At 48.1% G+C, this 27,577-nt stretch overlaps 1 protein-coding gene across 1 annotated transcript in view; it reads left to right on the plus strand.

Annotated features, from left to right (window-relative positions):
• Positions 1 to 27,577, plus strand: part of gpr143 (G protein-coupled receptor 143) — a 120,813-nt gene that overhangs the window by 74,427 nt on the left and 18,809 nt on the right. Inside the window, exon 8 of the mRNA XM_072477107.1 lies at positions 6,931 to 7,183. Coding sequence (XP_072333208.1) covers positions 6,931 to 7,183 — 253 coding nt within the window. The remainder of the gene's footprint in view (positions 1 to 6,930; positions 7,184 to 27,577) is intronic.

The raw sequence follows: 27,577 nt of genomic DNA on the forward strand, positions 1-27,577 counted from the left end.
AGTTTCCTCCCACAAGTCCTGAAAGACGTGTTTGTTAGGTGAACTGAACATTCTGAATTCTCCCTTAGTGTACCCAAACAGGCGCCAAACTGTGGCGACTAGGGGATTTTATAAGTAACTTCATTGCAGTGTTAATGTAAGCCTACTTGTGACACTAATGAAGATGTTTAATTTATGGTGCGAGAGATTTAGACAGTGCAAGAGGCAGCACGGTTTTGTGAAGGGGAGGTCATGTCTCACTAATCTGATAGAGTTTTTTGAGGAGGTCACAAAGATGATTGATGCAGGTTGGGCAGTGGATGTTGTCTATATGGACTTCAGTAAGGCCTTTGACAAGGTCCCTCATGGCAGACTGGTACAAAAGGTGAAGTCACACGGGATCAGAGGTGAGATGGCAAGATGGATACAGAACTGGCTGGGTCATAGAAGGTAGAGAGTAGCAATGGAAGGGTGCTTTACTGATTAGATGACTGTTACTAGTGGTGTTCAGCAGGGATCAGTGCTGGGACCTTTGCTGTTCGTAGTATATACAAATGATTTGGAGGAAAATGTAACTGGTCTGATTAGTAAGTTTGCAGACGACACAAAGGTTGGTGGAATTGCGGATAGCGATGAGGACTGTCAGAGGATACAGCAGGATTTAGATTGTTTGGAGACGTAGGCGGAGAGATGACAGATGGAGTTTAATCCGGACAAATGTGAGGTAATGCATTTTGGAAGGTCTAATACAGGGAGGGAATATACAGTGAATGGTAGAATCCTCAATAGTATTGACAGTCAGAGAGATCTAGGTGTACAGGTCCACAGGTCACTGAAAGGGGCAACACAGGTGGAGAAGGTAGTCAAGAAAGCATACGGCATGCTTGCCTTCATTGGCCGGGGCATTGAGTATAAAAATTGGCAAGTCATGTTGCTGCTGTACAGAACCTTAGTTAGGCCACACTTGGAGTATAGTGTTCAATTCTGGTTGCCACACTACCAGAAGGATGTGGAGGCTTTAGAGAGGGTGCAGAAGAGATTTACCAAGATGTTGCCTGGTATGGAGGGCATTAGCTATGAGGAGAGGTTGAATAAACTTGGTTTGTTCTCACTGGAAAGAAGGAGGTTGAGGGGCGACCTGATAGAGGTCTACAAAATTATGAGGAGCATAGACAGAGTGGATAGTCAGAGGCTTTTCCCCAGGGTAGAGGGGTCAATTACTCGGGGGCATAGGTTTAAGGTGAGAGGGGCAAGGTTTAGAGTAGATGTACGAGGCAAGTTTTGTTACGCAGAGGGTAGTGGGTGCCTGGAACTCACTGCCGGAGGAGGTGGTGGAAGCAGGGACGATAGTGACGTTTAAGGGGCATCTTGACAAATACATGAATAGGATGTGAATAGAGGGATACGGACCCCGGAAGTGTAGAAGATTTTAGTTTAGGCGGGCGGTATGGTCAGCACAGGCTTGGAGGGCCGAAGGACCTGTTCCTGTGCTGTACTTTTCTTTGTTCTTTGTTTGTAGTGCTCTTTCCCCATTGAGCCTTTTGTGGTGGCTGTCCCAAGCCTTAGTGCGTCCCTCAGTACATAGCCTTGGATCTTGGAATGTGGCAGTCTGAAACACTTGGCCATGGATCGCTATTTGCAATGGAGGACCAACCAGTTTTAGGCAGAGCAAAGATTGTCTGTTTCACTGAGTTGATTATCCTCCGGCAGTAGTTGATGTTTGGTATAAGCCCCTGAGAATATCCCATAGAGCAGTGAGTCCTGCTCAGCTGCTCAGTGGAAACTGCAGCATCTCTTTCCAGACCTTCTTTGCAGAAGCACATTCCAGAAGAAGGCATCGACAGTCCCTTCCCCAACCCATCCACCATCAGGGCAGTGTGTGTGGTGGAGCTGTGATACTCAGTGTGACAGAGATTTGTACAATATGTTCCTGTGAACACTTTCTATCTCTAGTAAGGTGCTCATTAATAGCCCTTACTCATGTCGGGGCAAAGATTACTTTTATAGGATGAGGACAACTACATTGAGAGAATATCTGGTTTGTTTATGAAGTGGGAGAGAAAAAGCTTTGCCAAACGTATGGTGCCACAGTGGTTAGCACTGTTGCCTCACAGCACCAGGGATCCAAGTTTGATTCCGGCCTTGGTTGACTTGGTGTGGAGTTTGCATGTTCTCCCCTTTTCTGCGTGGGTTTCCTCCGAGTGCTCCGGTTTCCTCCCACAGTCCAAAGATATGCAGGTTAGGTGGATTTGCCATGCTAGAATTGCCCATTAGAGTCCAAAGATGTTAGGTCAGAGGTGTGTTTACACTTTTGGGAGCCCTGTGCCCACCCTCTTTGTGGGGGACCCCACGTCTCCTCCCCCTGGAGATGTGGCGGCTGACCCCCAATGATGTCAAGCATCACCTCAAATGACATAAATGGTCTCCTGACACCACCAATCCTTCGCTCTCATAATGCAAGGTGCAGAAACCCTAAGTCTCGCCCTCACTGCCCAGTCCAGTTACTGCCCAGTCCCATTGCTCCCAGCCCTCCCTCTCTCACTCAGCTCTGCCTGCTGGCTCTGGTAGAGTCACCCCGCTCCTATTGGCAGCTGCTCCCCATTTCTCCGAGACATGGCGCCGGCACTTGCCTGGCCTTCTTCGCACCTCCCGGTTTCTGCTCTGCTCACCTCTCGGCTCTTGCTCAGGTGGTCGGGCCTCGAGCCCCGCGACCACGTGTGCTCCAGTCTGGCTGTCTGGCTCTGCTGCAAGGTATCTGGCCTAGTGGCCTCTGTTCTTTTTGATTGGTTGCTCACCCTCCTCCACCTTGGCTTGGAGGTCAAGAGTCACCCCACTGCTCCCTTTGATAACTGTTGGCAAGCGCCGCCCCCTCGCCTTGCTGAAGGCTTCGCAGCAGAGGGGACATGCACTTTTGTGGGCACACAGAGCCTCTTAGTATGGGGCCCCCCATTGCAGCGCTGTGTTTTTCATTGTAAGCCTGCCTCTGGTTTAGGTGGGATTACAGGGATAGAGTGGAGGAGTGGGTCTAGGTAAGATGCTCTTTCGGACTCGATGGGCCGAATGGCCTCCTTCTGCACTGAGGGATTCTATAGATTACACCGAATAGAAGACTTTAACGATGAGGTAGAAATTGCAGTGGTCACTGAGGAATTGTCATCGTGTCAGTCGTTTACTTCGAATCATTGTGATAGAATCTATGGTTTCAAAGCTTGCATTTCGGAGACCCTAATTGTAAAGGGAAACTGAGCAAGCAAACTGGCCGTCTCAGTTTGTAAGGAAATTAAGCCTGAAACTGAGATTGGAAAACAAATCATCTGGGGAGACGGAAACTGTTTGAAACATATAAAAGGACACAAAGCCATCTGTACTCCAGTGAGACCAGTGGTGCAGTACAGGCGGACTGAAGAAGACAGGGACTTTGGTGAGACCAGTGGTGCAGTACAGGCAGACTTAAGAAGACAGAGACTAGATAATAGCAAATATATAGGTTTTGCAGCTGTTTCTGTTAACTTGAAGTGAACATTGGTGGATCTACGCCAGCCAGACAGTCATGTTCTGATGATGGGGAGATGCCGGCGTTGGACTGGGGTGGGCCCAGTAAGAGGTCTTACAACACCAGGTTAAAGTCCAACAGGTCTGTTTCGAATCACTAGCTTTTCAGAGCACATCTCCTTCATCAAAAGTGTAGGCACTATTATATCATGGGAAGTACACTATTAGGCAATTATACTGAAGCAAGATCTCACAAAGCCTTACGTGCCTTGGTTCAGGAACCAAACGCCCATTTATAACATTGTACCTGTGTCATGTGAGAGTACCTTTAAGAGATGGGTGTTTAAGAAATGTACCTTTAAGAAATGGGTGTTTATCAGTGATGTCAGAGTGTGGTTGGGGCTGGGCTGTCGGTCAGCTTTTTACTTTCGTTTTAGGCTGTTTGCTGCAGGGTGTGTTTTTGGTTTAGTTTTCAGTGTGGGAGCTGAAGCCAGACAGCGCAGCTGTACTGTTGCTCTCTCTGCCATGAAAAGACTATCTCTTGATCATTTGGTGAATTCAGAATTATAAATGTTTTCAGTAGTGACTTTAACCTGATGTGCTTCTGTTAAAAGGGGTTTCTTTTGTAAGTCTTCTGGATGTTAAAAGGACAGCGTAAGCATTACTTAGTGTTGTGTTCTTTGGGGGTTGTATTTGAATTAATGGTTGCTAAGATGACAGTAGAACAGCAATGGCAGGAGTTTCTGGGAGTAATTGAGGACACAGTACAGAGGTTCATCCCAAAGAAAAGAAAGATTATCAGAGGGGGGATTAGACAGTCATGGCTGACAAAGGAAGTTAGGGAATGCATCAACGCAAAAGAGAAAGCCTATAATGTGGCAAAGAGTAGTGGGAAGTCAGAAGATTGGGAAGGCTACAAAAACAAACAAAGGATAACAAAGAGAGAAATAAGGAAAGAGAGGATCAAATATGAAGGTAGGCTAGCCAGTAACATTAGGAATGATAGTAAAAGTTTCTTTAAATACATTAAAACAAACGGGAGGCAAAAGTTGACATTGGGCCGCTCCAAAATGATGCTGGTAATTTTGTGATGGGAGACAAGGAAATAGCTGAGGAACTAAATAAGTACTTTGCATCAGTCTTCACAGTAGAAGACATGAGTAATATCCCAACAATTCCGGAGAGTCAGGGGGCAGAGTTGAATATGGTAGCCATCACAAAGGAGAAAGTGCTAGAGAAACTAAGAGGTCTAAAAATTGATAAATCTCCGGGCCCAGATGGACTACATCCTAGAGTTCTAAAGGAGATTGCTGAAGAAATAGTGGAGGCGTTAGTTATGATCTTTCAAAAGTCACTGGAGTCAGGGAAAGTCCCAGAGGATTGGAAAATCACTGTTGTAACCCCCCTGTTCAAGAAGGGAACAAGGAAAGAGATGGAAAATTATAGGCCAATTAGCCTAACCTCGGTTGTTGGCAAGATTCTAGAATCCATTGTTAAGGATGAGATTTCTAAATTCTTGGAAGTGCAGGGTCAGATTAGGACAAGTCAGCATGAATTTAGTAAGGGGAGGTCGTGCCTGACAAACCTGTTAGAGTTCTTTGAAGAGATAACAAATAGGTTAGACCAAGGAGAGCCAATGGATGTTATCTATCTTGACTTCCAAAAGGCCTTTGATAAGGTGCCTCACGGGAGACTGCTGAGTAAAATAAGGGCCCATGGTATTCGAGGCAAGGTACTAACATGGATTTGACGATTGGCTGTCAGGCAGAAGGCAGAGAGTTGGGATAAAAGGTTCTTTTTCGGAATGGCAACCGGTGACGAGTGGTGTCCCGCAGGGTTCAGTGTTGGGGCCACAGCTGTTCTCTTTATATATTAACGATCTAGATGACTGGACTGGGGGCATTCTGGCTAGGTTTGCCGATGATACAAAGATAGGTGGAGGGGCAGGTAGTATGGAGGAGGTGGGGAGGCTGCAGAAAAATTTAGACCGTTTAGGAGAGTGGTCCAAGAAATGGCTGATGAAATTCAACGTGGGCAAGTGCGAGGTCTTGCACTTTGGAAAAAAGAATAGAGGCATGGACTATTTTCTAAACGGTGACAAAATTCATAATGCTGAAGTGCAAAGGGACTTGGGAGTCCTAGTCCAGGATTCTCTAAAGGTAAACTTGCAGGTTGAGTCCGTAATTAAGAAAGCAAATGCAATGTTGTCATTCAACTCAAGAGGCTTGGAATATAAAAGCAGGGATGTACTTCTGAAGCTTTATAAAGCATTAGTTAGGCCCCATTTAGAATACTGTGAGCAATTTTGGGCCCCACACCTCAGGAAGTATATACTGGCACTGGAGCGGGTCCAGCGGAGATTCACACGGATGATCCCAGGAATGGTAGGCCTAACATACGATGAACGTCTGAGGATCTTGGGATTATATTCATTGGAGTTTAGGAGGTTGAGGGGAGATCTAATAAAAACTTACAAGATAATGAATGGCTTAGATAGGGTGGATGTAGGGAAGTTGTTTCCATTAGCAGGGGAGACTAGGACCCGGGGGCACAGCCTTAGAATAAAAGGGAGTCACTTTAGAACAGAGATGAGGAGAAATTTCTTCAGTCAGAGAGTGGTGGGTCTGTGGAATTCATTGCCACAGAGGGCGGTGGAGGCCGGGGCGTTGAGTGTCTTTAAGACAGAAGTTGATAAATTCTTGATTTCTCGAGGAATTAAGGGCTATGGAAAGAGAGCGGGTAAAAGGAGTTGAAATCAGCCATGATTGAATGGTGGAGTGGACTCGATGGGCCGAATGGCCTTACTTCCGCTCCTATGTCTTATGGTCTTATGTTCACTGTATGTTTTAAAAATTTTAACTTGAGTTCATAGAATAAACATTGTTTTGAAATTTTTTTTAAACGTTTCCATTTCTGCTGTACCACACTTGTAGAGTGGGCCGTGTGCTCCCCATACCACAATCTAGTAAAGGTTGTGGGTCAGGTGAACTCCATGATACACTTTGGGGTTCTCTAAACCCTGGCCCATAACACCTGTGGGAAAACCAGTTTCGACTTACATTTCAACGTATAACGTGGTTTTCAGGAACCAATTGTGTTGCAAATCCGAGGAGTGCCTGTATTTATAAATGAATAAGTGAATAAATAAGTTTATTTTTGAATTCCGAGGGTGTCGTTCCATGGGCTCCTGTAATTTCAGAAGATCGGTGTGATTCCAGCCAAATATTGGTGGCCAATGAGAATCTCGAAGGACAAATAAAGCTAAAGGTTACCAGTGGATTAATTGTATTTTTTGTTGCTAGGGTTGGGAAAATTTTCCCTTTTAACATGATATCTCTGTTTAGAATACAAGCTGCAAAAGTCGGAAGATTAAGCGAATGATCCTTGAATGCCCTACACGGTGATAGTACTGTTGTGCTCGGTGTCCATTTGTAAACCTAGCCCTATTTTCCTTTGCAGAGTATCCTGAATCCAATGCAAGGTTTTCTCAGCACGTTAGCGTTTTACGGATGGACCGGATGGGACTTTGATTTCTGGTTTCAGCGGCACGAGGTACCTTGGGAATTGCCAACAACCTCGGCAACGGCAGAAAACGCTTATGACAACCCTGTGGCAGCCTCGCTCAATTATCACAGTTACCTGCAAGAGCATGAAAAGATGATAACTGAAAATGGTCACGACAATAACGATGAGCTTTCTGTCCTCTCAGAAGGTAATGGGAAAGCAAATGGTTTCTTCATAAAAATCTCCCCCATCTATCAAGGACTATAACTGGCTTTCTAAAAATATCCGGAACAATTCCGTGTCTTCCACTGCTATCCATTCCTTTTGTTTTTAATCACCTTGGAAGATTTTGGACTATGTGAGGGGAGTCTAGGGTATGGATTTATCTCTGACTATCAATATTGGTCCACGATCAACCATCAGATTGTCTGATTGAGTGAAAATCTGTGCTCTATCCTCCTCCTCACAATTGGGGTTGACAATGGGGTGTATTTCACAATCTTTCCTTCTAACTCGTTGATTCTCAAGATCTTGAAAAGTGCAGTTTCCTCCCACCACCTGTGAGTTTCTAAAATCCAGTCCCCACATTACCTAGCACTACCTCATGATTTATTGATCATTGCTGACACTCCTTCAATCATGGCAGTGTGTTGCAGGGGAGTTACCCTTGGGTGTCCTGACCAATATTTATCCCTCAATCAATGTTACAAAATACAGACTATCAGGCCATTATCACATTGCTGATTGTGGGAGCTCGTTGACCTTCACCCTTACCTTTTAGTCCCTTCTATTGATCTTTTCCTCTTTCTTTCTTACCTACCGAACCTACCTCTTCCCCCCCCCCACCCCCCCTCCCCCCCCCCCCCCCACACCCAGAAAAGGTTTTTTAAAAAAATGTTTTATTAAACTTTGTGTCATTTTATTCCAATAAAAATACAAAAAGTCCAAACAGCATCAATATGCTAAAATAAATAATCCACTAAACCAAACCGCATCCCCATTGCTCCCTGCTCCCCCTCTTACAATTAACAGTGACCAATTCCTTGAAATACAACGACTGCCATTTCCAGTAGAGCCCTACAATTGACCCCCTCACGGTGTATTTGACCTTGTCGAGATGCAAAAACCACATTGAGGCGCTAGGTGGCATTGCTAACCTCCAACTCATCAAGCTCCAACTCAATGTTCAGGATTGCCGATATGGTGCCGAAAAGAGAGACCCCAAAACCCCACAAGCTTAGGACAGGACCTGAACGTGCGCATGTGATTTGCAGGCCCTCTCAAACCTATCCTCAATCCCCGTGTCTGCTTGGGTTTCACCCCCACAACCCAAAGATGTGCTGGTTAGGTGGATTGGCCACGCTAAATTGCCCCTTATTTGGAACATAAAAATAATTGGGTACTCTAAATCTTTTAAAAAGCTGTCCTCTAGCACCGCAAAGGAACGACCCATTCTGGTCTGGGTTAGGGTCCTAAACAGTATCTTGAGCTGGATCAGGCTCAGCATCGAACACAATGATGTGGCATTCATCCTCTAAAGGGCTTCACTCCATACCTCCTCCTCCAATATAGGTCCTAGCCCATCCTCCCATTTGGCCTTCACACCTTCCACCGAGACCTGATCCTCCCCGAAAATCCATCCATTTATGCCGGACATAGTACCCTCTTCCAACCCCTCTGAATCTAATTACTCTAGCATTGGTGGTCATGATTTCAACTACCTCGGCCCAAAGATCTGGAATTCCTTCCGTAAACCCCTCTGCCTTGTGTTCTTTTTAAAAAAGATGTGCCTTTAGAACCTAGCTCTTTGACCAAGCACTAACATGTCCTTATGTAGCTTGGTGTCAAATGCGGTTTGATAATGTTGCCGTTGAAGTCCTTTGGGACATTTTACTATTCAAGGTGCTATATAATGACCAGTTGTTTTTGTGGTAATATCAGGTATTACGGTACCTGAGAGGCTGAAGTGCCATTGGTTAAACGTAGGGGTTTTACCATTGGCTGTAGAGTATGGTAGCTCTGCCCCGATAGGCGGGGTATAAGAACCCGTGCCGTCCCAGCAGCCCTCATTCTGTACCTGAGCTGCTGGGGAACACTTCTAGCTTATTAAAGCCTTCAGTTGTACTACAACCTCGTTTTAGTAGTTATTGATCGTGCATCAGTTTTATTCTCCATGTTTCACAATGTTTGATGCTTCGTATTGTGGTCTCGAGAGACAGTAACTCAATTGACAGAAATGCCTGGGTTCAAACTCATGAGATTCTTGTTGGACTACAAGTGTTGATATGTAGTTTGGGCTAACGCCAGGTGCTACCCTTTCTACTTTAACAATACTTTCAAAAGTCCAAGAAGTAAAAGCACTTGGAGCAATACTGCATTTTATATGATACATTCTTAATGAAGCAATATCCTTTTTTAAATCATCTAAATATCTCGATTTCAAACATAAGAATATGTTTCTCAAAAAGTTACTGCGGATGTTGGAAATCTAAAAGCGGTTAACTGCTGGAGGTTCTCACGTCAAACAGTAACTGTGAAAAGAGAAACATACAAAGATGTGTTGGAGTTTAAGACACTCCCACCCTTCACCGATGACATTTTGAAATGGTGACCACCCACAACCTTGTCAACAGTTCACTTCTATGCACGGCATATACATTGACCCCAATTTTTGGAAGGATTTTTCCGAGGCTTCAAAAGTTGACTTATATGCTAACATCTAAGGTAAGAAATAGGAGCAGGAGTGTACCATTTGTCTCCTCAAGTGTGCCCCATCATTCGATAAAATCGTGGCTGATCTGATCGTGGACTTTACTTTCCTGCCTGCCCCACCCCCATAATCTAGACTCCCCTGTAGATCAAAAGTCTGCTAAGCCCAACCTTGAGTAACACCCAGCCTCCACATAGCCCTCAGAGTGAAATAATTCCTCCTCGTCACCATCTTAAATGGGAGTCGCCTTATTTTTAAACTGGAACCCTCTGGTTCTAGATTTCCCCATGAGGAAACATCCTCTCAGCATCTACCATGTCAAGCTCGCCCAGAATTTCATATGTCTCACTAAGATCACCTTCCATTCTTCTGAACTTTGGTGAGCAGAGGCCCAACCTGCCCAACCTTTCCTCATATGACAACTTAGCAACCTAGTAAACCTACCTTGAACTCTGTCCGGTGCAATTATAATCCTCCATAAGTAAGGAACCATGGGCACGATTCTCCGGAAACATTTTTAAGGTCATATGTGGCAGGTTTTTCAGGGAGATTCCCGTCGGTTCCCCATCACTATTCAATGACACTTAGTCAATTTTTAGGGCCCTGGGGAGTTTCTCATCGGTTTAGCCCGCACTTGAACTCCGAGATCAGGCCGTCAATTTGAAAAGGTGCCCTGATCTCTCAAGTGAGCTTCATTCCCCACCCATGAGAAATGTTACCCTCCATACCACATGGGCACTAACCCCCCCCCCCCACCCTCCCCCACGTGAGGACATCCCGCAAGGGGGTCCCCCTCTTCAGGCCCCCCAGCACCCCCTCTCTTCCAGGAGCCTCACCCACCCCCCCCCCCCAACCTTCCAGAGGCCCCTACTTACCTGTCCTGCACTCCCCCACCCGTCAAACTCCCCCTCCACCCTCATTTCATGGGCATGGCCTCCTGACCCTTGGCAGTGCCACCTGACACTCAGGCATCCTTGCACTGCCACCTTGACACCCAGGCAGTGCTCCTGTTTGCTTGGCAGTGCCATCCAGGCACCTTGACAGTGCCAGGGGCAGTGCCAAGATGCCAGCTGGATAGTGCAAAAGTGCCTGTGGTCCAGGGGGTGGGCCAGGGAGCACCCCTGCACTTACCCTAACCACCCAGGGGTCTCCGATGGCCCGGGAGACTCCCTGGGTGCGGTTCCGCATGTTTGTGTTGGACCAGCACTGATCGGCGCCCAGCTGCAGTCTCCCTGGGGAGGCCGGAGAATCGACAGAGGCCAGTGGATCCCGGGCAGATAGGTCTTAAGTAGATTTACGATCTACTTCCATGAGTGCTGTTTAGTCCTGCCCCTTTTGGGTGGAGTTTTGACTCTGGTAAGTCCCGCGTGGTGTGGAGGCTGTTGGGAGGTCCGTTGGAGGGCTCTCCTGGGATTCTCCGGCTATGTTGTGCCTTCACTTGAGCACAACATGGCAAGAGAATCGCGCCCCATAAGTAAGGAGTATGCAGTACTCCATGTGTTGTCTCACCAATGTTCTGCACAGTTGTAACAAGACGTCCGTTGTTTTATACTCCATCCCGTTTTTAATAAAGGCTAACATTCCGTTTGTCTACCAGCTTGCTAATTTTGTGATTCATGTACAAGGACATCTAGATCCATCTGCCCAACACCATTTCTGCAGTATCTCTCAATTTAAATAATATTTTGCTTCCCTATTCTTCCCATCAATGTGAACAACCTCACAGTTTTTCATATTATTCTCCATGTGCCAAATGTTTGCCCACTCACTTAACCTATCAAGATCAATTTGCAGACTCTTTGTATCCTCCTCACAACTTGTTTTCCTCCCTATCTTTGTATAATCAGCAAACCTGGATACAAAATACTGTCCTTCAACCAAGTTATTAATATCGATCATAAGTAACTGAGGACCCAGCACCGATCCCTGTGGCACTCCATTAGTCACAGTTTGCCAATCTGAAAATTACTGATTTATTCTGATTTGGTTTCCTGTTTGATGGCCAATCCTCAGTTCATGCCCATATACCACCTCCAACACCATGAGCTCTTGTCATGTTAGGAACATTTTTTGGGAAACCTTATCAATTGCTGTTTGCAAATCCAAATACTCTACATCTACTGGCTCCCCTTTATCTACCCTACTTGTTATATCCTCCGAGAACTCTAATAAATTTGTCAAACACTATTTTCCTTTCATAAAACCATGTTGACTGTTCTTGATTGTGTTGTGATTTTCTCAATGACTTCTGACTATTTCCTTAGTAATGGATGCCAACCTTTTCCCAATGACCGGTGTTAGGAAACTATAGGCCAGTTAGTCTACTTCTTTGGAAAATCATGGAGGATTATACCCAGTGCAGCCACTTATTTTTAAAATCTGACCCTTATTTATTGTCCAATACAAATCAAAGCTTTGATTACATCTCTTATTGTACCATTGCCATATTAAGCTTTTCATTGTCACTTTAAGTTCTCAGAAAGACTGTAATATGATGTTACATGATGTGCCAAATTATCAGAACATCGGTGCTGTTTGACTGGTTGGTGAAATATCAATGGCGTTTTCATTTCTTGTTCATTGCTATCGTAGCACAGGTTGACAAGTGTGCATACATTTATCAGGTGCCTTTTACCTTCTCTCATTATAGTGTCCTTTTGTAACATCATTATCACTTCTATGATTTAATCATCTCATGTCCTGCACCACAATCATGTCACTTTTTCCCTCTCACTGTGTTTTCCCTGGCTCTCTCTCTCTCTGCTTATAAACCATTCATCCATAACATCTGCTGGCTCTGAGGAAAGGTCATTAGTCATTTGTGGGCTTTCCAACAATTTTCTCTCACAAATAACTTGATAACATAATTAGCATAGCCCAGAGCTACTGAACACTGTCATCACAGTGGGCTGCTTATTGGGGTTCATCATATAGGATGTACACTGTGCTTCCTGTCAATTAGAAAGTAAAAGTTTAATCACCTTAGACTGTTTCACATAGACTAAACTAATGACCAAATTCATTCATGATTAATTGGTTCACAGAAACAAATATTTATGCAAAATACAATGCAGCAGTAGTAATAATTTGCAATGTAAACAGCTGAGATGATTGTTTAGTAAAACGATTCATTCCTCCTGGCAATCTTGGAAATGTCAGCCTCCGGTGGTAATACTGAAACTCTTCTCACCAAATTGTGCACACCGTCATGCATATAATGGCACAATTAACAGGACTAACATCGTCGCCAAGGCTGATGTTTATCCATTTGATTTATTTGATGGAAACGTCTTCTTTAAAAATTGTCTTTTGTAAACAAAATCTTCATAGTCAAAAGTCTACCATCACAGTAAACAATTAGATGATGGTCTCATACTTGGCACAATTGGAAATTCGTTATTGTACTCTACATACAATACTCTTCTTTGCCACTATCCTCGTAAACTCTCTCAAACATCGCTAGCTGCTAATCAACACTACTAAGGATAATTTGTTACCTTTCCAACAGAAATGAATAATTATGCTAATTCAAGATTCTTTGAACCTGATGCCAACTATTGACTACTTTAACGTGTTAGGCACTCTGCCATCAAAGAAAGCTTTTATCTTAGTTAAGTGACCAAATTGTGCTGTTTTATTACAATCTAAGCAACACGGGCTATTTTGACAAGGGGGCAATCTCTATTTTAAAAGTAATTAACCTTGTTACTTCAAACCAATGACAAAGCTCCTCTTTCTTTGGGATATTATAGGACAATTTGAATCCTGGTATGTGTGTTAGGTAGTCAAAGCAATAATAATAACAATTATATTGCTGATGTCTCATCGCATGTGGTATGAAAGAGGAAAACATCAGCCGGGCAGCCCGCTCCTAACTTGCTGTCTTGTCTCTGTGTCAGAGTTGGACGTGGGAATTCTACCTCTGGGATGGGCAGAATCAAGCTTGGCAGTTTTAGCCTCCTTAGTTAAACAATACCGTGTTGCGAGTGAGTTCAGACTAAGGGGCCCGGTGCTATGAAACAGCATGCCAGGAAAAAGAGCTGTTTTTTGGGAAAGGCCAGAAATATTTAAAAGCACTGAAGACCGTGTACTCGGCAAAAACTGGCTCTTCCTCAAAGATTCTCCTGACTTCCTGTGATTTAAAGAAATATATATGCAAGTCCTGAAATGACATTACGGGAAACTAGCATTCAAAGACAGGTCTGAAATGCTCTCTCTACTGTTTTAGCAGAGTTACATTAATGACTTGCTAACTGTGAAAGTGTGAAGAGAAGGCTTTGCGATACATGTACGGTAGAACCTCATCATTATGGATCTGCTGTGGGTCTGGTGATACTGGAAGCAGCTGCCTGAATGAGCTTGGAGGAGCTGACAGTCCCGTGAAGCTAACAGGTCTCAAAACAGTCCTTTAAATACAGTAAGACTGAGTGCAACTGGGGCCCATTTACATTTTTTCCTAATCTGAAGTCAACGGCTATGTAATAACCGTGAATTCACTCGTGGTAACTCGTGCGTTGCTAGAAAGGTATTTTGTCTTTTTTTTAAAATTCTGAATGATTGCAGGTTCCTCCTGCTGTGAGTGAAGGTTATCATGTGACAAACTTTGGCATCAGACTTTGTGGGGTTGTAGAAAACTACTGTTTTGGGGGGCATTATGTATAATCTATGGGTTGTACATTGTTCAATACAGTTAAATACTAACTTTTTATTATTTAAAGTTGCACCAACCTTCGAGCAGGGTTCAAATCCAGTCGAGGCTGAAGGACAGTAAGTGGGAACTATGTGAAATGCCTGCAAGAATCATAGAATCACTACAGTGCAGAAGGAGGACATTCGGCCCATCAAGTCTACCCCAGCCTTCTGAAAGTGCACCCTACCCAGGCCCACTCCCCGCCCTTTCTCTGTAACCTCATAACCCCACCTAATCTGTGGAAGAGCGGGATTCTCCGGTCGTTGGGCAGAGGTCAATGGACTTCGCCATCGCATGCGTCTCGTCAGTGGCACGCGGGGCGGAAGAATCCAGCCCTAAGGGATCGTTTAGAATGGCCAATCCACTTACCCTGCACATCTTTAGACTGTGGGAGGAAACCGGAGCATCCGGAAGAAAACCACGCGGAGAATGTGCAAACCCCGCACAGTCACCCGAGGTTGGAATTGTACCTGGGTCCCTGGCACTGTGAAGCAGCAGTGCTAACCACTGTGCTGCCGTGTCGACCTGTGACAAGAAGTCACATTTCAGTTCTTTGTGGTTGAGATCCTGCAGCACAACGACATCAAACTTAACACACAGGCAGTCTGCTATAACCAAGTGAGAATGATTTGAATTGACTCCCCTTTAATTCTCCTCCTCGGCTGATCACAACAAAGATCTTGGGCTGGATTTTCCGTTGCCTACGTCGATATTGTAATCAGTGATCAGGCGGAGAATCGGGCCGCTGCTGGTTTGTCGCTGGCCAGCCTTGCTCTGCCCTCCCAGAAATGGCGGAATCGCGTCATGCGCCGCACATCATTGTGTTGGCGTTGGCGTGTCATCGGCAGGTCTTTTTGCAAAGCTCCGCCCCCGATGGTCCCAGTTTCCGATGGCGCAGGATACGTGTGGTAGCATTGGTCAAGAATGCGGCGTGGCGGCTGCGGACTGTGTCCAGCACTGCCACACTCGACCGGGATCTGTGCCGCTGGCCGGGGGTAACTTCCGCGAGGGCTGGAGGGGCTGGTGGGGGGTAGCCAGGGGATGACCTGCGGGGTCACAGATGGTGGGTCTGGTCCGCGCACAGTCGACACCATGTCGTACAGCGCGACCGCTGCAGGTCGTCAACCGTGCGCGTGCATGGTCAATAACCCGGCCCGGCCGTTTTATCACTGGAGCTGGAAGTTTCACCGCTGCTAGCCCCTCACCTGTCCCAGAATCAGAGGGGTCGGCGCCGACTTTTTTGGTCATAAAACTCTTGCAAATTCTACGTTCGAGCCGGCACTTAGCCGCTGAAATGGAGAATCCAACCCCTTGTGTTTATTATTTATACGATGAGCATAATTTTTGGATGGCCCCTTTGTTAGGGGGCTGCCCAAAAAGGCCGCGGTCGCCGTTCTCACCATGAGGTTGGGCCCCAGCGCTCCGGGGTTTCCCTTTGTCCAGGTGGCACCAAACAGGGCCGCCAGCAATGTGTATGCCAAGTAGATGCGACCCTGCACTCCGGGGTCTCCCTTCACCCTGATGCCCTCCCAAGTGGCTGTTTGCAGCGCCATCACGGTTCCTCATCCTGCTCCATGCCTGCCGAGGCCTGTGACCGTTCTGTTTATCTACCTCAACCTTCTCTTTGCTTCTTTTTTGTTCTGCGCTCCCCTGACCCCCTCCCCTAACTCCTGTCCCCCCCACTGTGTCCTTCACCCCCCCTTCTGCCCCACCCAACCCTTTGTGCCAGGCGCTCCCTCTCCCCCGAGAGGCATGCCGCGCCCTCCTTTCTTTCGATGGAAGAGATGAGCCCGAAAACGAGGCAGCGCAGTCCCGCGTAAAAGAGAAAACAAATGCGTACAGTTCATGGTATTATTGTCTCTGTTTGCGATCTGTCCTCTGCTTTTTGTTTGATTCTTTTTTTCCCCACCCCTGCGGCTTTCATTGTTGTTGTGGCTAATCCTCCCCCAATTTGTTCAATTTAACGAACTCATCAGCCTCCGCTGGGATGTTCCTTTCCCTTAAATGTTACCAAAGTCTGGTCGGGAATAGCATCCCAAATCACACCCCACTTTTGTGGAGTGCTGATTTTGCTCTGTTGAACTCTGCCCTCCTTTTTGCCAGCTCCGCCCCAATGTCTTGGTACACCCTTATCTTCTTCCCTTCCCACTTGCACGATTTCGTCTGCCGGAGCCACAACATAGGATTTTTGTCCCGGTCCTGGAACCGTTGCAGCTGCGCGATAATCGCTCTGGGCTGCTCCCCGTCTTTGGGCCTGGGTCGAAGTGACCTCTGCGCCCTGTCCATTTCTGGGGAGGGGTTTGGAAAGCCCTCCTTCCCCACTAGCTTGCCCAGCATTTGGACGATGTAGCCTGTTGGGTCTCTGCCCTCTATCACCTCTGGCAGACCCACTATTCTGATGTTCTGCCATCTGCAACTGTTTCCCTGGCCCTTCACTTTCCCTCTTAGGCTCCCCTGGGTCATCACCAACCTTCTCACCTCAGTTTACAGAGCTACAATCCTGTCGCTCTGATCCGAGGTGGCCTTCTCCAACTCCAGGATTGTTTTCTCCTGCGCCTCCATCTTCCTTCCCAGGCCTTCCGATGATTCGCTGCTTTTTGTTTGTCGCCTCAGACAGCACCTCCTTCACCATCTTGTGGAGATCCGTCCTGATCGCCTCCCTTATGGCGTTTAGCTCCCTTTTCAGCACACTTCTCCATTCTTCTCCCTGTGAGCGGGCGGGCGGGGTTTGGTCGCCGCGTCTTGTCCCTGCTCCGCTGTTCAGTCCGCCAGACTTTCCCCTTCCTGGTTCGCCTGAATCTCTGTCCCACCTCGTGGGGCCACCTGCTTGCGCGCCCGCAGCTCCTGCCCTTTTCCTTCCCTGCTGCTCCTTGCATCTCACCGTCCCCTTCGATTTATTATTTTTCCAGGCATATTCCTTTTATGTGCCTTTCGCCTTTGGCTGGGTTTTGGTGGGCTTTTAAAGCCGAAATTCCCGATAAATTGCCTCTATTGGGTTCGTTTGGGAGGAGAGCTACTTGATGTGGTTCCGCTCAGCACATCGCCACCACTGGAAGTCAGGACCCCTAACTTATAGTTAGGTTCCCACCTCCTTCTCACACAGCCGCCACCCTCCCCATGTTTGCTGCATTGTTGATCCAGGAAAATCTCTCTTCGTATGTCACCTGGTCAGTTTTTTGTGCTCTGCTATTCCTAACGATAAGTTATTCCAGTGAAAAATGAAACAAGGCCAAGTAAATCAACCAAGGAGACGTGGTGCTCAGTGCAAGAAATTAACTCAAGTACCACACTTGTCTCACATAAATTCCTGTCAATACTTATTTCACATTGTTTCATTCTCCCCAGTATTTAATGAGTGGTTCTACCAAGAAAGGTCAGGATGAACTCCTGGGTTGTAAATCTAAGTTTTTATTTATTTTGAAATATTCATTTGAAGCCGTGGAAAACGAAACAATCTGAAGTGTTGATTACTTCAATTTTGTCTCATTAGAACTGGCCACGGTGATCTTTTTGGCTCCTTTATGTCACCGTGTGTTTCTTTGTAACAATGTGGGCAATGCATGAAGCACTGATTTTAATGTGCAAGTAGTTCTAATACTTAAAAACTAAGGCTTCATAAGGTTAAAGGTATAATGTTAAAACTGACGGAAAGGAAAAAAGCAAAATCTATTAAAAGACGTGGAGCAACTTTGTAGTAAGAAAAGAAAATTCCCAAAAAATTATACCAAAAATATCAAGATTGGTCCAGATGTTGTAACAGTGAGGCAAATTGTGCTCCATGTTATTTTGGAGTAGATAAAACAGCAACGTCTAGAGATTACACAAGCGTTCAGCTGAATTCCGCTTCCCCAAGTTTTCCTGCTCCTGCATGTCTCTTAGAGCCTCAGCATTGAGATGCATGATGGTTGTGAGTATGTGATAGGTGCCCACTAAACTCACCAGTAATAGTTGAGGTTTGCATTCCTGTGTAAGTAAATCTATAATGGCATGTGCAGCCGAAACACCCCCCCTCCCCCCCCCTCCAGTAATTAAAATACATTTTTACAAATGTGGAGTCACATTCCCTCAGATCTTAATTATTGTTGAAGTTTTTGTTTAAAAAGAAATTCTTGTTATCCTTTTTCTTTTACTGCCTTTTCTAATCCAATTTTTCTTTCCCTTGCTTTGCTTTTCTTTCTGGACATAATTGAGTATTGAATTAATTATTCCAATTTGCACGTCCACATTCAGACCGCCTGGGCAGAATTTTTCCAATTGCTAGGAGGTCCCAGTGCTGTGGTCAAATTCTGGTTGCATGGTCACCCAGTCAGGTAGTGTGACATCCTCGGGGATTCTCCTGTCTGCAGCCAATTATTGATGTCAAGAGGGGAGCCAGCCAATAGTGACCAATAATGGGGTGGTGGAAGGATCGAGCAGGTCAAGTGTTACAGACAAAGGGGTGTCATACATGTATCACATATAGAGGGCATTGGTAGGGGTCCTGAACAAGGAGGCTGTGCAGGAATGGATGGTGCCAGAGGGAGGATGGCTCCCTCAGTGATGCCTCGCTGGAGGTGCTTCCTCAGGTTGTGAGAGAATAGAGAGGTCCATTCCCAGTGGCTGGGAGGAGGAGGCCAACAAGGTTCACAAAGAAAGCTTGGCCAAAGGTGGAAGAGAAAGTCACACAAACATGGATGCAGTTATGGAAAAAGATATGTTTTGAAAAGGTGAGTGGCATTCATACAGTCAAGCTTCATGTCAAAATAGCACCCCTGCTTTTTGAGGAGAGGTGCTGAACAACATCCACAGTTATATGCAGAGTTTGGGGGAGATGGTGGCACCGTGGTAATGTCAGACATGGGTTCAAATCCCAGCAGCTGGTGGAATTTAAATTCAATAAAACATCTGGAATTAAATGTCTAATGATGACCATGAAACCATTGTTGATTGTCGTAAAAACTCATCTGGATTTACTAATGTCCTTTTGGGAAGAAAATCGACCATCCTTACCTGGTCTGGTCTACCTGTGATTCCAGAGCTACAGCAATGCGTTTGACTCTTAACTGCCCTCTGAATGGCCCAGCAAGCCGTTCAGTTCATGGGCATTTGGGGATGGACAACAATTGCCAGCAATGCCCACATACCATGAAAAAAGTAATTAAAAAAAATAATGCCTCATCCCAAGGGTCCATAGTCAGTCAGAGGTGATTGCTGCATTGCCACGCCTTGATGGCTACTTGCAATTGGCCGTGCATGGTGCAATGCTGACGGAAAGTGGCACAGCCTAATAAATACAATCTGGCTTTGATTAGATTAGATTAGATTTAGATTTATTGTCACGTGTACCAAGGTAAAGTGAAAATTGTTGTTCCGTATACAATCCATGCAGATCATTCCATACATGAAAAACATAGGACATTCGATAAATACACGTTGTAAATACGTAGACATCGGGTGAAGCATACGGAGTGTAGTGCCACAACAGTACAGAAGATGCTTAGAGAGATCAGTTCAGTCCATAAGAGGGTCATTCAGGAGTCTGGTAACAGTGTGGAAGAAGCTGTTTTTGAAGCTCTTAGTGCATGTTCTCAAGAGTTTTGTATCTTCTGCCCGATGGAAGAAGTTGGAAGAGCGAGTAACCCGGGTGGGAGGGGTCTTTGATTAAACTGCCCGCTTTCCCCAGGCAGCGGGAGGTGTAGACAGAGTCAGTGGATGGGAGGCAAGTTCATGCGATGGACTGGGCTGTGTTCATGACTCTGTAGTTTCTTACGGTCTTGAGCCGAACAGTTGACACACTAAGCTGTGATGCAGCTAGTTAGGATGCTTCCAATGGGCAGCACAGTAGAACAAGTGGATAGCACTGTGGCTTCACAGCACCAGGGTCCCAGTTTCGATTCCCCTCTGAGTCATTGTCTGTGCGGAATCTGCACGTTCTCCCCGTGGCTGTGTGGGTTTCCTCCGGGTGCTCCGGTTTCCTCCCACAGTCCAAAGACATGCAGGTTAGGGGGATTGGCCATGCTAAATTGCTCTCAGTGACCAAAACGGTTAGGAGGGGTTATTGGGTTACGGGGTTTGGGTGGAAGTGAGGGCTTAAGTGAGTCGGTGCAAACTCGATGGGCCGAATGGCCTCCTTCTGCACTGTATGTTCTATGGTGCACCTGTAAAAATTGGTAAGAGTCAAAGTATGAACATGCCGAATTTCTTTAGTTTCCTGAGGAAGTACAGGTGCTATTGTGATTTCTTGGTCGCAGGGTCGATGTTAGTGGATATGGACAGATTGTTGGTGATGTGTCTGCATTGGAATTTGAAGCTTGTCAACCACCTTCACCTCGGCACCATTTTGTTTTGAGATGAGAGTAACTGTATGTGTTTTTAGAGGAAGCTTGCTCACGGTACTAGGGAAAAGAGAAGTGGAGGTGGTCTGCTGTTCGTAGCTGTAGTGACTCCAATTGAAATAGAATGTGCTGTAGTAGGTCAGATTGCTGTTGACGGAAAGGTGGGTATGGAGCCCATAGAGCGTGAGTAACATACCAAAGGCATCAAGCATTCTGGTGGGTACTGACTGCAATGTGACAGGAAGCTCCAGATTAATGGGCACATTGTGAGGCAGCAGTGCTAATCACTGTGCCACCATGCCAGGGACCCAGTGTATATCTGTGTTTAGTCTGCATGTTCTCCCCAATATCTGCTTGGGTTTCCTCGGGATGCTCTGGTCGTCTCCCACAGTCCAAAGATGTGAAGCTTTGGCCATGCTTAATTGCTCCTTAGTATCCAGGGATGTACAGGTTGGGTTACAGGAATAGTGCTGGGTGGGCTGGGGAATGGACCTAGGTTGGATCTCTTTCAGAAGGTCAGTGCAGACCCGATGGGCCAAATGGCCTCCTTCTGCATTGTCGGGATTCTATAATTTTATTGAGGGCAGGCAACATGAATAGGTTGAATTCATAACTTAACATCACTCATTTCTTTCACTGCTCCACTAGTAGATGAGGGACTAATAAGGGCTCGGCGACCTCATGAGGCTTGAATGAGGATCCACCATATGACCAGATAGTGCCACATCATTCCAGAGCACCTTCCACCAGTGCAGATACTCGCTTGTCAATGGGCATTGACACACGGTTACAACAATTGATGCCACCAGGTAAACACAGCTCAGATCCACATGAATAGGTAACAGATACAGTGACAGCTGTGGAGACTCCCTTCTTTGAAGAAAGGTCCAGCGATACTCTGCTGCCAGAGATGCCGAGCCTCGGGGCTGACCAATGTTGTAGCATTGGAAAAGTGTGAACATCTGTCAGAGTTCCCAAAATCTGTTCCCTTCCATGGTGCAGACAATGGAGAGGTCCAACCATGCTGTGAGTGGCACCATAGCTCTGGCATGTGAGCACGAGCTTGCTCTACAGTGAGAGTGGTGACCTTGTGCAGAGACATATGGAGCAAACTACAGCATGGAGGACGCCTCCACAGTTTGGCTTCATCCAAGAACACTGGGTAGGCAAGATAAGTACGAGATGCCTCGACCTGTGGAAGAGAGGGTGGAAGGTTGACAGCTGAAGCTCTTTGTGGATTCACGACAAATCCTTGGTCCATTTGACAACACAAATGGTCCAGGAGTCCTGATGACTAAGATGACCTTGCACGGATGCTGGTGGCTTCACAACAGGCCAGGTCCCTCTGAGGTTCAGGCACCCAGGGGTCGTCTGCCTTCGCCACCTCATGCACAGGAGCAGATAAAGCAATACTGTAACTCTACGTCAACTGCGGAGCACAACATAGGAGCACCCAAAACATTTGCAGAATTCTTTGTCATTGCACTTGGGGCTCTCACAAGTGATCATTTTGTTTACTGAATGCCAAAGCATTGTATGTATGTGCCATGTTAAAGGTAAATTGTCCATCCATTTATTTCTGCACCATTGGGCATTCTACCAGATGGTGAGCAGTCAAGACACAGAGCATGACAAAGTGTGTGCAGAATGAGGAAAATGGTGAATGTATCCCTTGGAATGAGGCAATGATAGGGCAAACAAACTGGTAATGGCATTAAATGAAAAATCATTAAGGCTGCACAACTGGACAGAATTAGCTCAAGGAAATTTTGATGGACTTTGAGAAGAAATGTGTTGAAGAGTGAGTCGTGTGTCTCCCTGATATACATGCCGGTACCTGGTAACATTGGACTCGCGGGTCATGTGGCACGGCGGTGCAATGGTTAGCACTGCTGCCTCACGGCGCTGAGGACCCCAGTTCGATCCCGGCCCAGGGTCACTGTCCGCGTGAAGTTGGCACATTCTCCCCGTGTCTATGTGGGTCTCACCCCCACAACCCAAAGATGTGCAGGGTAGGTGGTTTGGCAATGCTAAATTGCCCCTTAATTGGGAAAAAAAAGAATTGGGCACTTTTTAAAATAAAAACATAGGACTTGCAGATATATTTCCCCTGGTAGGCCAGAAAAGTGCATTTGGCTGGATTCTCTGTTTGGGGGGACTATCAGCTGGAGTCTCCGTTCCTGAGAAGTGTTGCTGCCGGGGCAGGATTTCCATGACAGCAAAACTGGCGCCGCATCTGGACTGATTCACCAGTGCCACATGGAACACAATTGATTCCAATGAGAAACAGTGCGGGATTCACTGGATTCACCGACACCGATCTGGAGACACTCCGGGCGCGGTGGAGGAGAGGTGGGCCACCCTGTACCCCGGCCTGGATGGAGGCTGCCAGCCGCTGCCGTTCGCCGTCCCTGGACGCAAGTGGCAGAGGCGGTAAGTGCTGCCAGTAACACCATCTGGACTGGCTTGCAGTGCTGGAAAAAAAACTACATGACCTCCTCAGGATGGCCAGGGTGAGTAGACAGATCTTGTGGCCTTTGGATAGGCATCATCGGCCACGTCCACAGTGGGTAACCCCTGTCGTCCAGGAGCCAACTCCCCAGCCGGGGGTGGGTACATTGCCCGGGTATTGGGCACAGACATGCATGATGCGCAGCTGATGGTCACATATCAGTGGCACGTTCATCGAGTTTAATCCCCTTTGGTTTGTGTAGAGCAGCCTGTCATCTGCAAGCAAATGTTCGTCGGGAACATGCATCCAGTTGATTACTTCCTTTACCCAGGGCATGGCAGCGAACACCGCTGCTCTTGCATCCTGTTGGGTTCAGTCCACATTGAAGTGAATGTATTGTGTCGACTGGGCATATAGGGCCTCCATGATGGCGCGGATGCACCTATGCAGCAAGCTTGGTGAGATCCTGGATAGGTCCCCACTCGGCGCCTGGAAAGGCCCCGTGGCGTAAATGTTCAGGGCACCCGTCACCTTGCCGACCACCGGGAGCGGGTGTCCTTCCCCATACCCCCATGGAACTAGGTGCACCATGATCTGGTACATACGTTGCATTGTCTTCCTGCCCAGCCGGAGTCCTCGGCATGTCTTTGAATGCTGCTGGTACACGAGGCCTAATGTGGCACCTCCTTGGCCTATTGGGCGGCCGGCTCTCCATCCTCAGCGGTTGTGACCCGTTTCACTGCTGCACGCTCCACTGCTGCAGCTTCCTCCTCCTCCTCAAGCTGCTCCAGTTCGTACAGCCACAGGGCATCCCCCAGGGCTGCGGCGACTAGGAGGAAGGCCATCATTGCTGGTTGAATTCAAATACCATTGTCTGCAGGGGATGAAAGGCCAATATGTTAGCATGATCCGTACCCCCGTACCCGACCAGGTCTAATGGGCTACAAGGTGCCCCCAGTTGGCACTGTGGACTCTGCCCCCATATGTCCCCCTCACCACACCCCAGGCCCTATCGGTGCCCTCCACCGTGGGGACCTCTGGCTCTGGCATCCGTCCCTGCTGACAGGGGTACCGTTGGCTGCCACTGCCTATGCCAGTGGTACGCCCCGTGGCACCTATCCGGTGCACACATAGGGGCTACAGTGGGCGTTGTCCTTGGATGGGCTGCCTGACGCCCTGCTGGGGGGTGGCGGCTGGGTGGGGGTATTGCAGAAGGTGGGAGAGCCCATATGGCAGGTGTCACTCTGCAGAACCAAGGCCGAGATGGATGGTTAGTGGGGTGCGCACCAAGCTGGCTGCCTTTCCCCAGTCAACCCCCCCCCCCACCCCGGTGTTGGCAAGGCCCTTTCACACCCCAGCCAGTGTCTGGCTCGGCAGCTAATGGTCGTGGCTCTGTGTGTCGTAATTCCTCTCCCGTACCGGCCACGATGCTGGTTTCACGATTTTTAAGAGCACAAGTGAACCCCGCCGTCGGGACTTCGGCCCATTGGAGGTGGAGAACACCCAGACAGGCCCGCCAATGATATGCCAGTGGTGTTTACTGTACATGCGCTCTGGAACGCATTGACATTGCTATCGAGGCATTGGAGAATTGTGATTTGTAGTGAAACAGGCGCCCGCCACTATTTCGTGTGGGAACCGATTCTCCGCACAATCGCGTTTCCCAATTCTGGCCTTGGCCGATGGAGAATTCCACCCTATGTTCTCCTGCCAGAGGTGAATTGCAACAGTTTTTTTGGGAGCGCAAACCAGTAAGCAATTCAGTGTTCCATGCAATGCAAATTTATACATGGCGTAAAATATGAAGGATACCCAGGGAATTTCACTATCTTGAGCGGTGATGCACAATCAATACGCTTGAGTCCACGTGGAGTCATATCGATTCAGCTTTAATCAGATAGAACTGTACCCAGCAGCGAAGTTACAGAAGTGAAGGCTGCTGGGGACGGCACTGGTTCTTATACCCCGCCTCTCAGGGCGGGGAGATGTACATTGCCCAATGGTAGACCCCGCGGTCTAGCCAATGGTTATTCCTCTCTCTGGTACCGCAATACCTGGTATTACCACATTCACCCCCTGTTAAAAAAGGAGCCAGCGGAGTGATGGCCAGTATTGCTGTCGCCTTTTTCTGGTAGGACCAGGTATTGCAGGTACCATGCTATCGAGGGTTGCGGAGAAAGTTCTTGCGCTGTTAATTCTTCTTCATGGTGCTGCAATCAGACGATCGGGCGGCCTGGTCATCCTACTGGAGCGTCTAAGTTTCGGCGGCGATCCTGGTGAGGGGCCCGGCAGTAGTGACTCCGGAAATGTGGTGTCTTCCACCCAGGCAATTTCGTCACCCCTAGTCGGCGCTGTAAGGTCGAAGGATGGGCAGAAGGAAGGGGTGCCTGTAGGGGGCGTGGTGCCTGCTCGGCTCCGGGTCGGGGTTCTGGCGGCAGTACTGACCCTCTGGTCAGGTACGGGGGGGGGGGGGGGGGGGAGGTGGCAGTGGCTCGGGCGCGCGTGGTGCTCCGGTGGGGGCCAGGTCCCGGAGGGAGACCGTATCTTGGCGTCTGTCGGGGAATGCTATGTAGGCGTACTGGGGGTTGGCATGCAGCAGGTGGACCCTTTCGACCAGCGGGTCCGACTTGTGCGCCCTCGCATGTTTCCGTAGCAGAACAGTTCCAGGTGTTGCTAGCCAGGTTGGGAGCGAGGTCCCCGAGGAGGACTTCCTGGGGAAAACCAGGAGACGTTCATGAGGTGTCTGGTTCGTGGTAGTACATAGCAGTGACCGAATGGAGTGCAGGGCCACTGGGAGGACTTCTTGCCAGCGGGAGACTGGGAGATTCCTGGACCGAAGGGCCAGCAGGACGGTCTTCCAGACCGTTCCGTTCTCCCTTTCTACCTGCCCGTTTCCCCGGGGGTTGTAGCTGGTCGTCCTGCTCGAGGCGATGCCTTTGCTAAGCAGGAACTGGCGCAGCTCGTCGCTCATAAAGGAGGACCCCCTATCACTGTTCGGTTTCCCCGCATACATCCACAGTGTAAAAATGGTTTGGAGTGCCTTGATGATGGTGGTTGTGGTCATATCCGGGCAGGGGATGGCGAATGGGAACCGGGAGTACTCATCAATCACGTTCAGGAAATACGTGTTGCGGTCGGTGGAGGGGAGGGGGCCTTTGAAGTCCATGCTGAGGCGTTCAAAGGGACGGGAAGCCTTGATCAGATGCGCCCTCTCTGGTCGGTAGAAGTGCGGTTTGCACTCCGCGCAGATTTGGCAGTCCCTGGTGACAGTCCTGACCTCCTCGATGGAGTAAGGCAGGTTCCGGGACTTAACGAAATGGAAGAACCGGGTGACTCCCGGGTGGCAGGTCCTCGTGGAGGGCTCGGAGGCGGTCTACTTGCGCGGTGGCACAAGTGCCGCGGGATAGGGCATCAGGAGGCTCGTTCAGCTTCCCGGGACGATACAAGATCTCGTAATTGAAGGTGGAGAGTTCGATCCTTCACTGCAAGATCTTGTCGTTCTTGATCTTGCCCCGCTGTGCATTATCGAAAATGAAGGCCACCGACCGTTGGTCCGTGAGGAGAGTGAATCTCCTGCCGGCCAGGTAATGCCTCCAGTGTCGCACAGCTTCCACTATGGCCTGGGCCTCCTTTTCGACCGAGGAGTGGCGAATTTCGGAAGCATGGAGAGTGCAGGAGAAGAAAGCCACGGGCCTGCCTGCTTGGTTGAGGGTGGCGGCCAGAGCTATGTCAGACGCGTCGCTCGCGACCTGGAAGGGGAGGGACTCGTCGATGGCGCGCATCGTGGCATTTGCGATGTCCGCTTTGATGCGGCAGAAGGCATAGCGGGCCTCCGTCGACAGGGGGAAGGTCGTGGATTGGATTAGGGGTCGGGCCTTGTCGGCGTAATTAAGGACCCATTGTGCATAATAGCTGAAGAACCCGAGGCAGCGCTTTAGGGCCTTCGGGCAGTGAGGGAGTGGGAACTCCACAAGGGGGGCGCATGCGTTCGGGGTCGGGGCCTATGACTCCATTTCGCACTACGTAGCCTAAGATGGTTAGACGGTCGGTGCTAAACACGCACTTCTCCTTATTGTAGGTCAGATTCAGGAGGTACGCGGTCTGGAGAAATTTTCGGAGGTTGGTGTCGTGGTCCTGCTGGTCATGGCCGCAGATGGTGACTCTGTCAAGATACGGGAACGTTGCGTGTAAGCCGTACCGGTCAACCATTCGGTCCATCTCACGCTGGAAGACCGAGACCCCATATGTGACACCGAAGGGAACCCTTAAAAAGTGGTAGAGCCGCCCATCTGCTTCGAAGGCAGTGTACTGGCGGTCACTAGTACGGAGGGGTAGCTGGTGGTAGGCAGACTTGAGATCCACCGTGGAGAAGACTTTGTATTGCGCGATCCTGTTCACCAGGTCGGCTATACGGGGGAGGGGGTACGCGTCCAGTT

The sequence above is a fragment of the Scyliorhinus torazame genome, chromosome 15 (genome assembly GCF_047496885.1).
Source record: "Scyliorhinus torazame isolate Kashiwa2021f chromosome 15, sScyTor2.1, whole genome shotgun sequence".
Classification (NCBI taxonomy): Eukaryota; Metazoa; Chordata; class Chondrichthyes; order Carcharhiniformes; family Scyliorhinidae; genus Scyliorhinus; species Scyliorhinus torazame.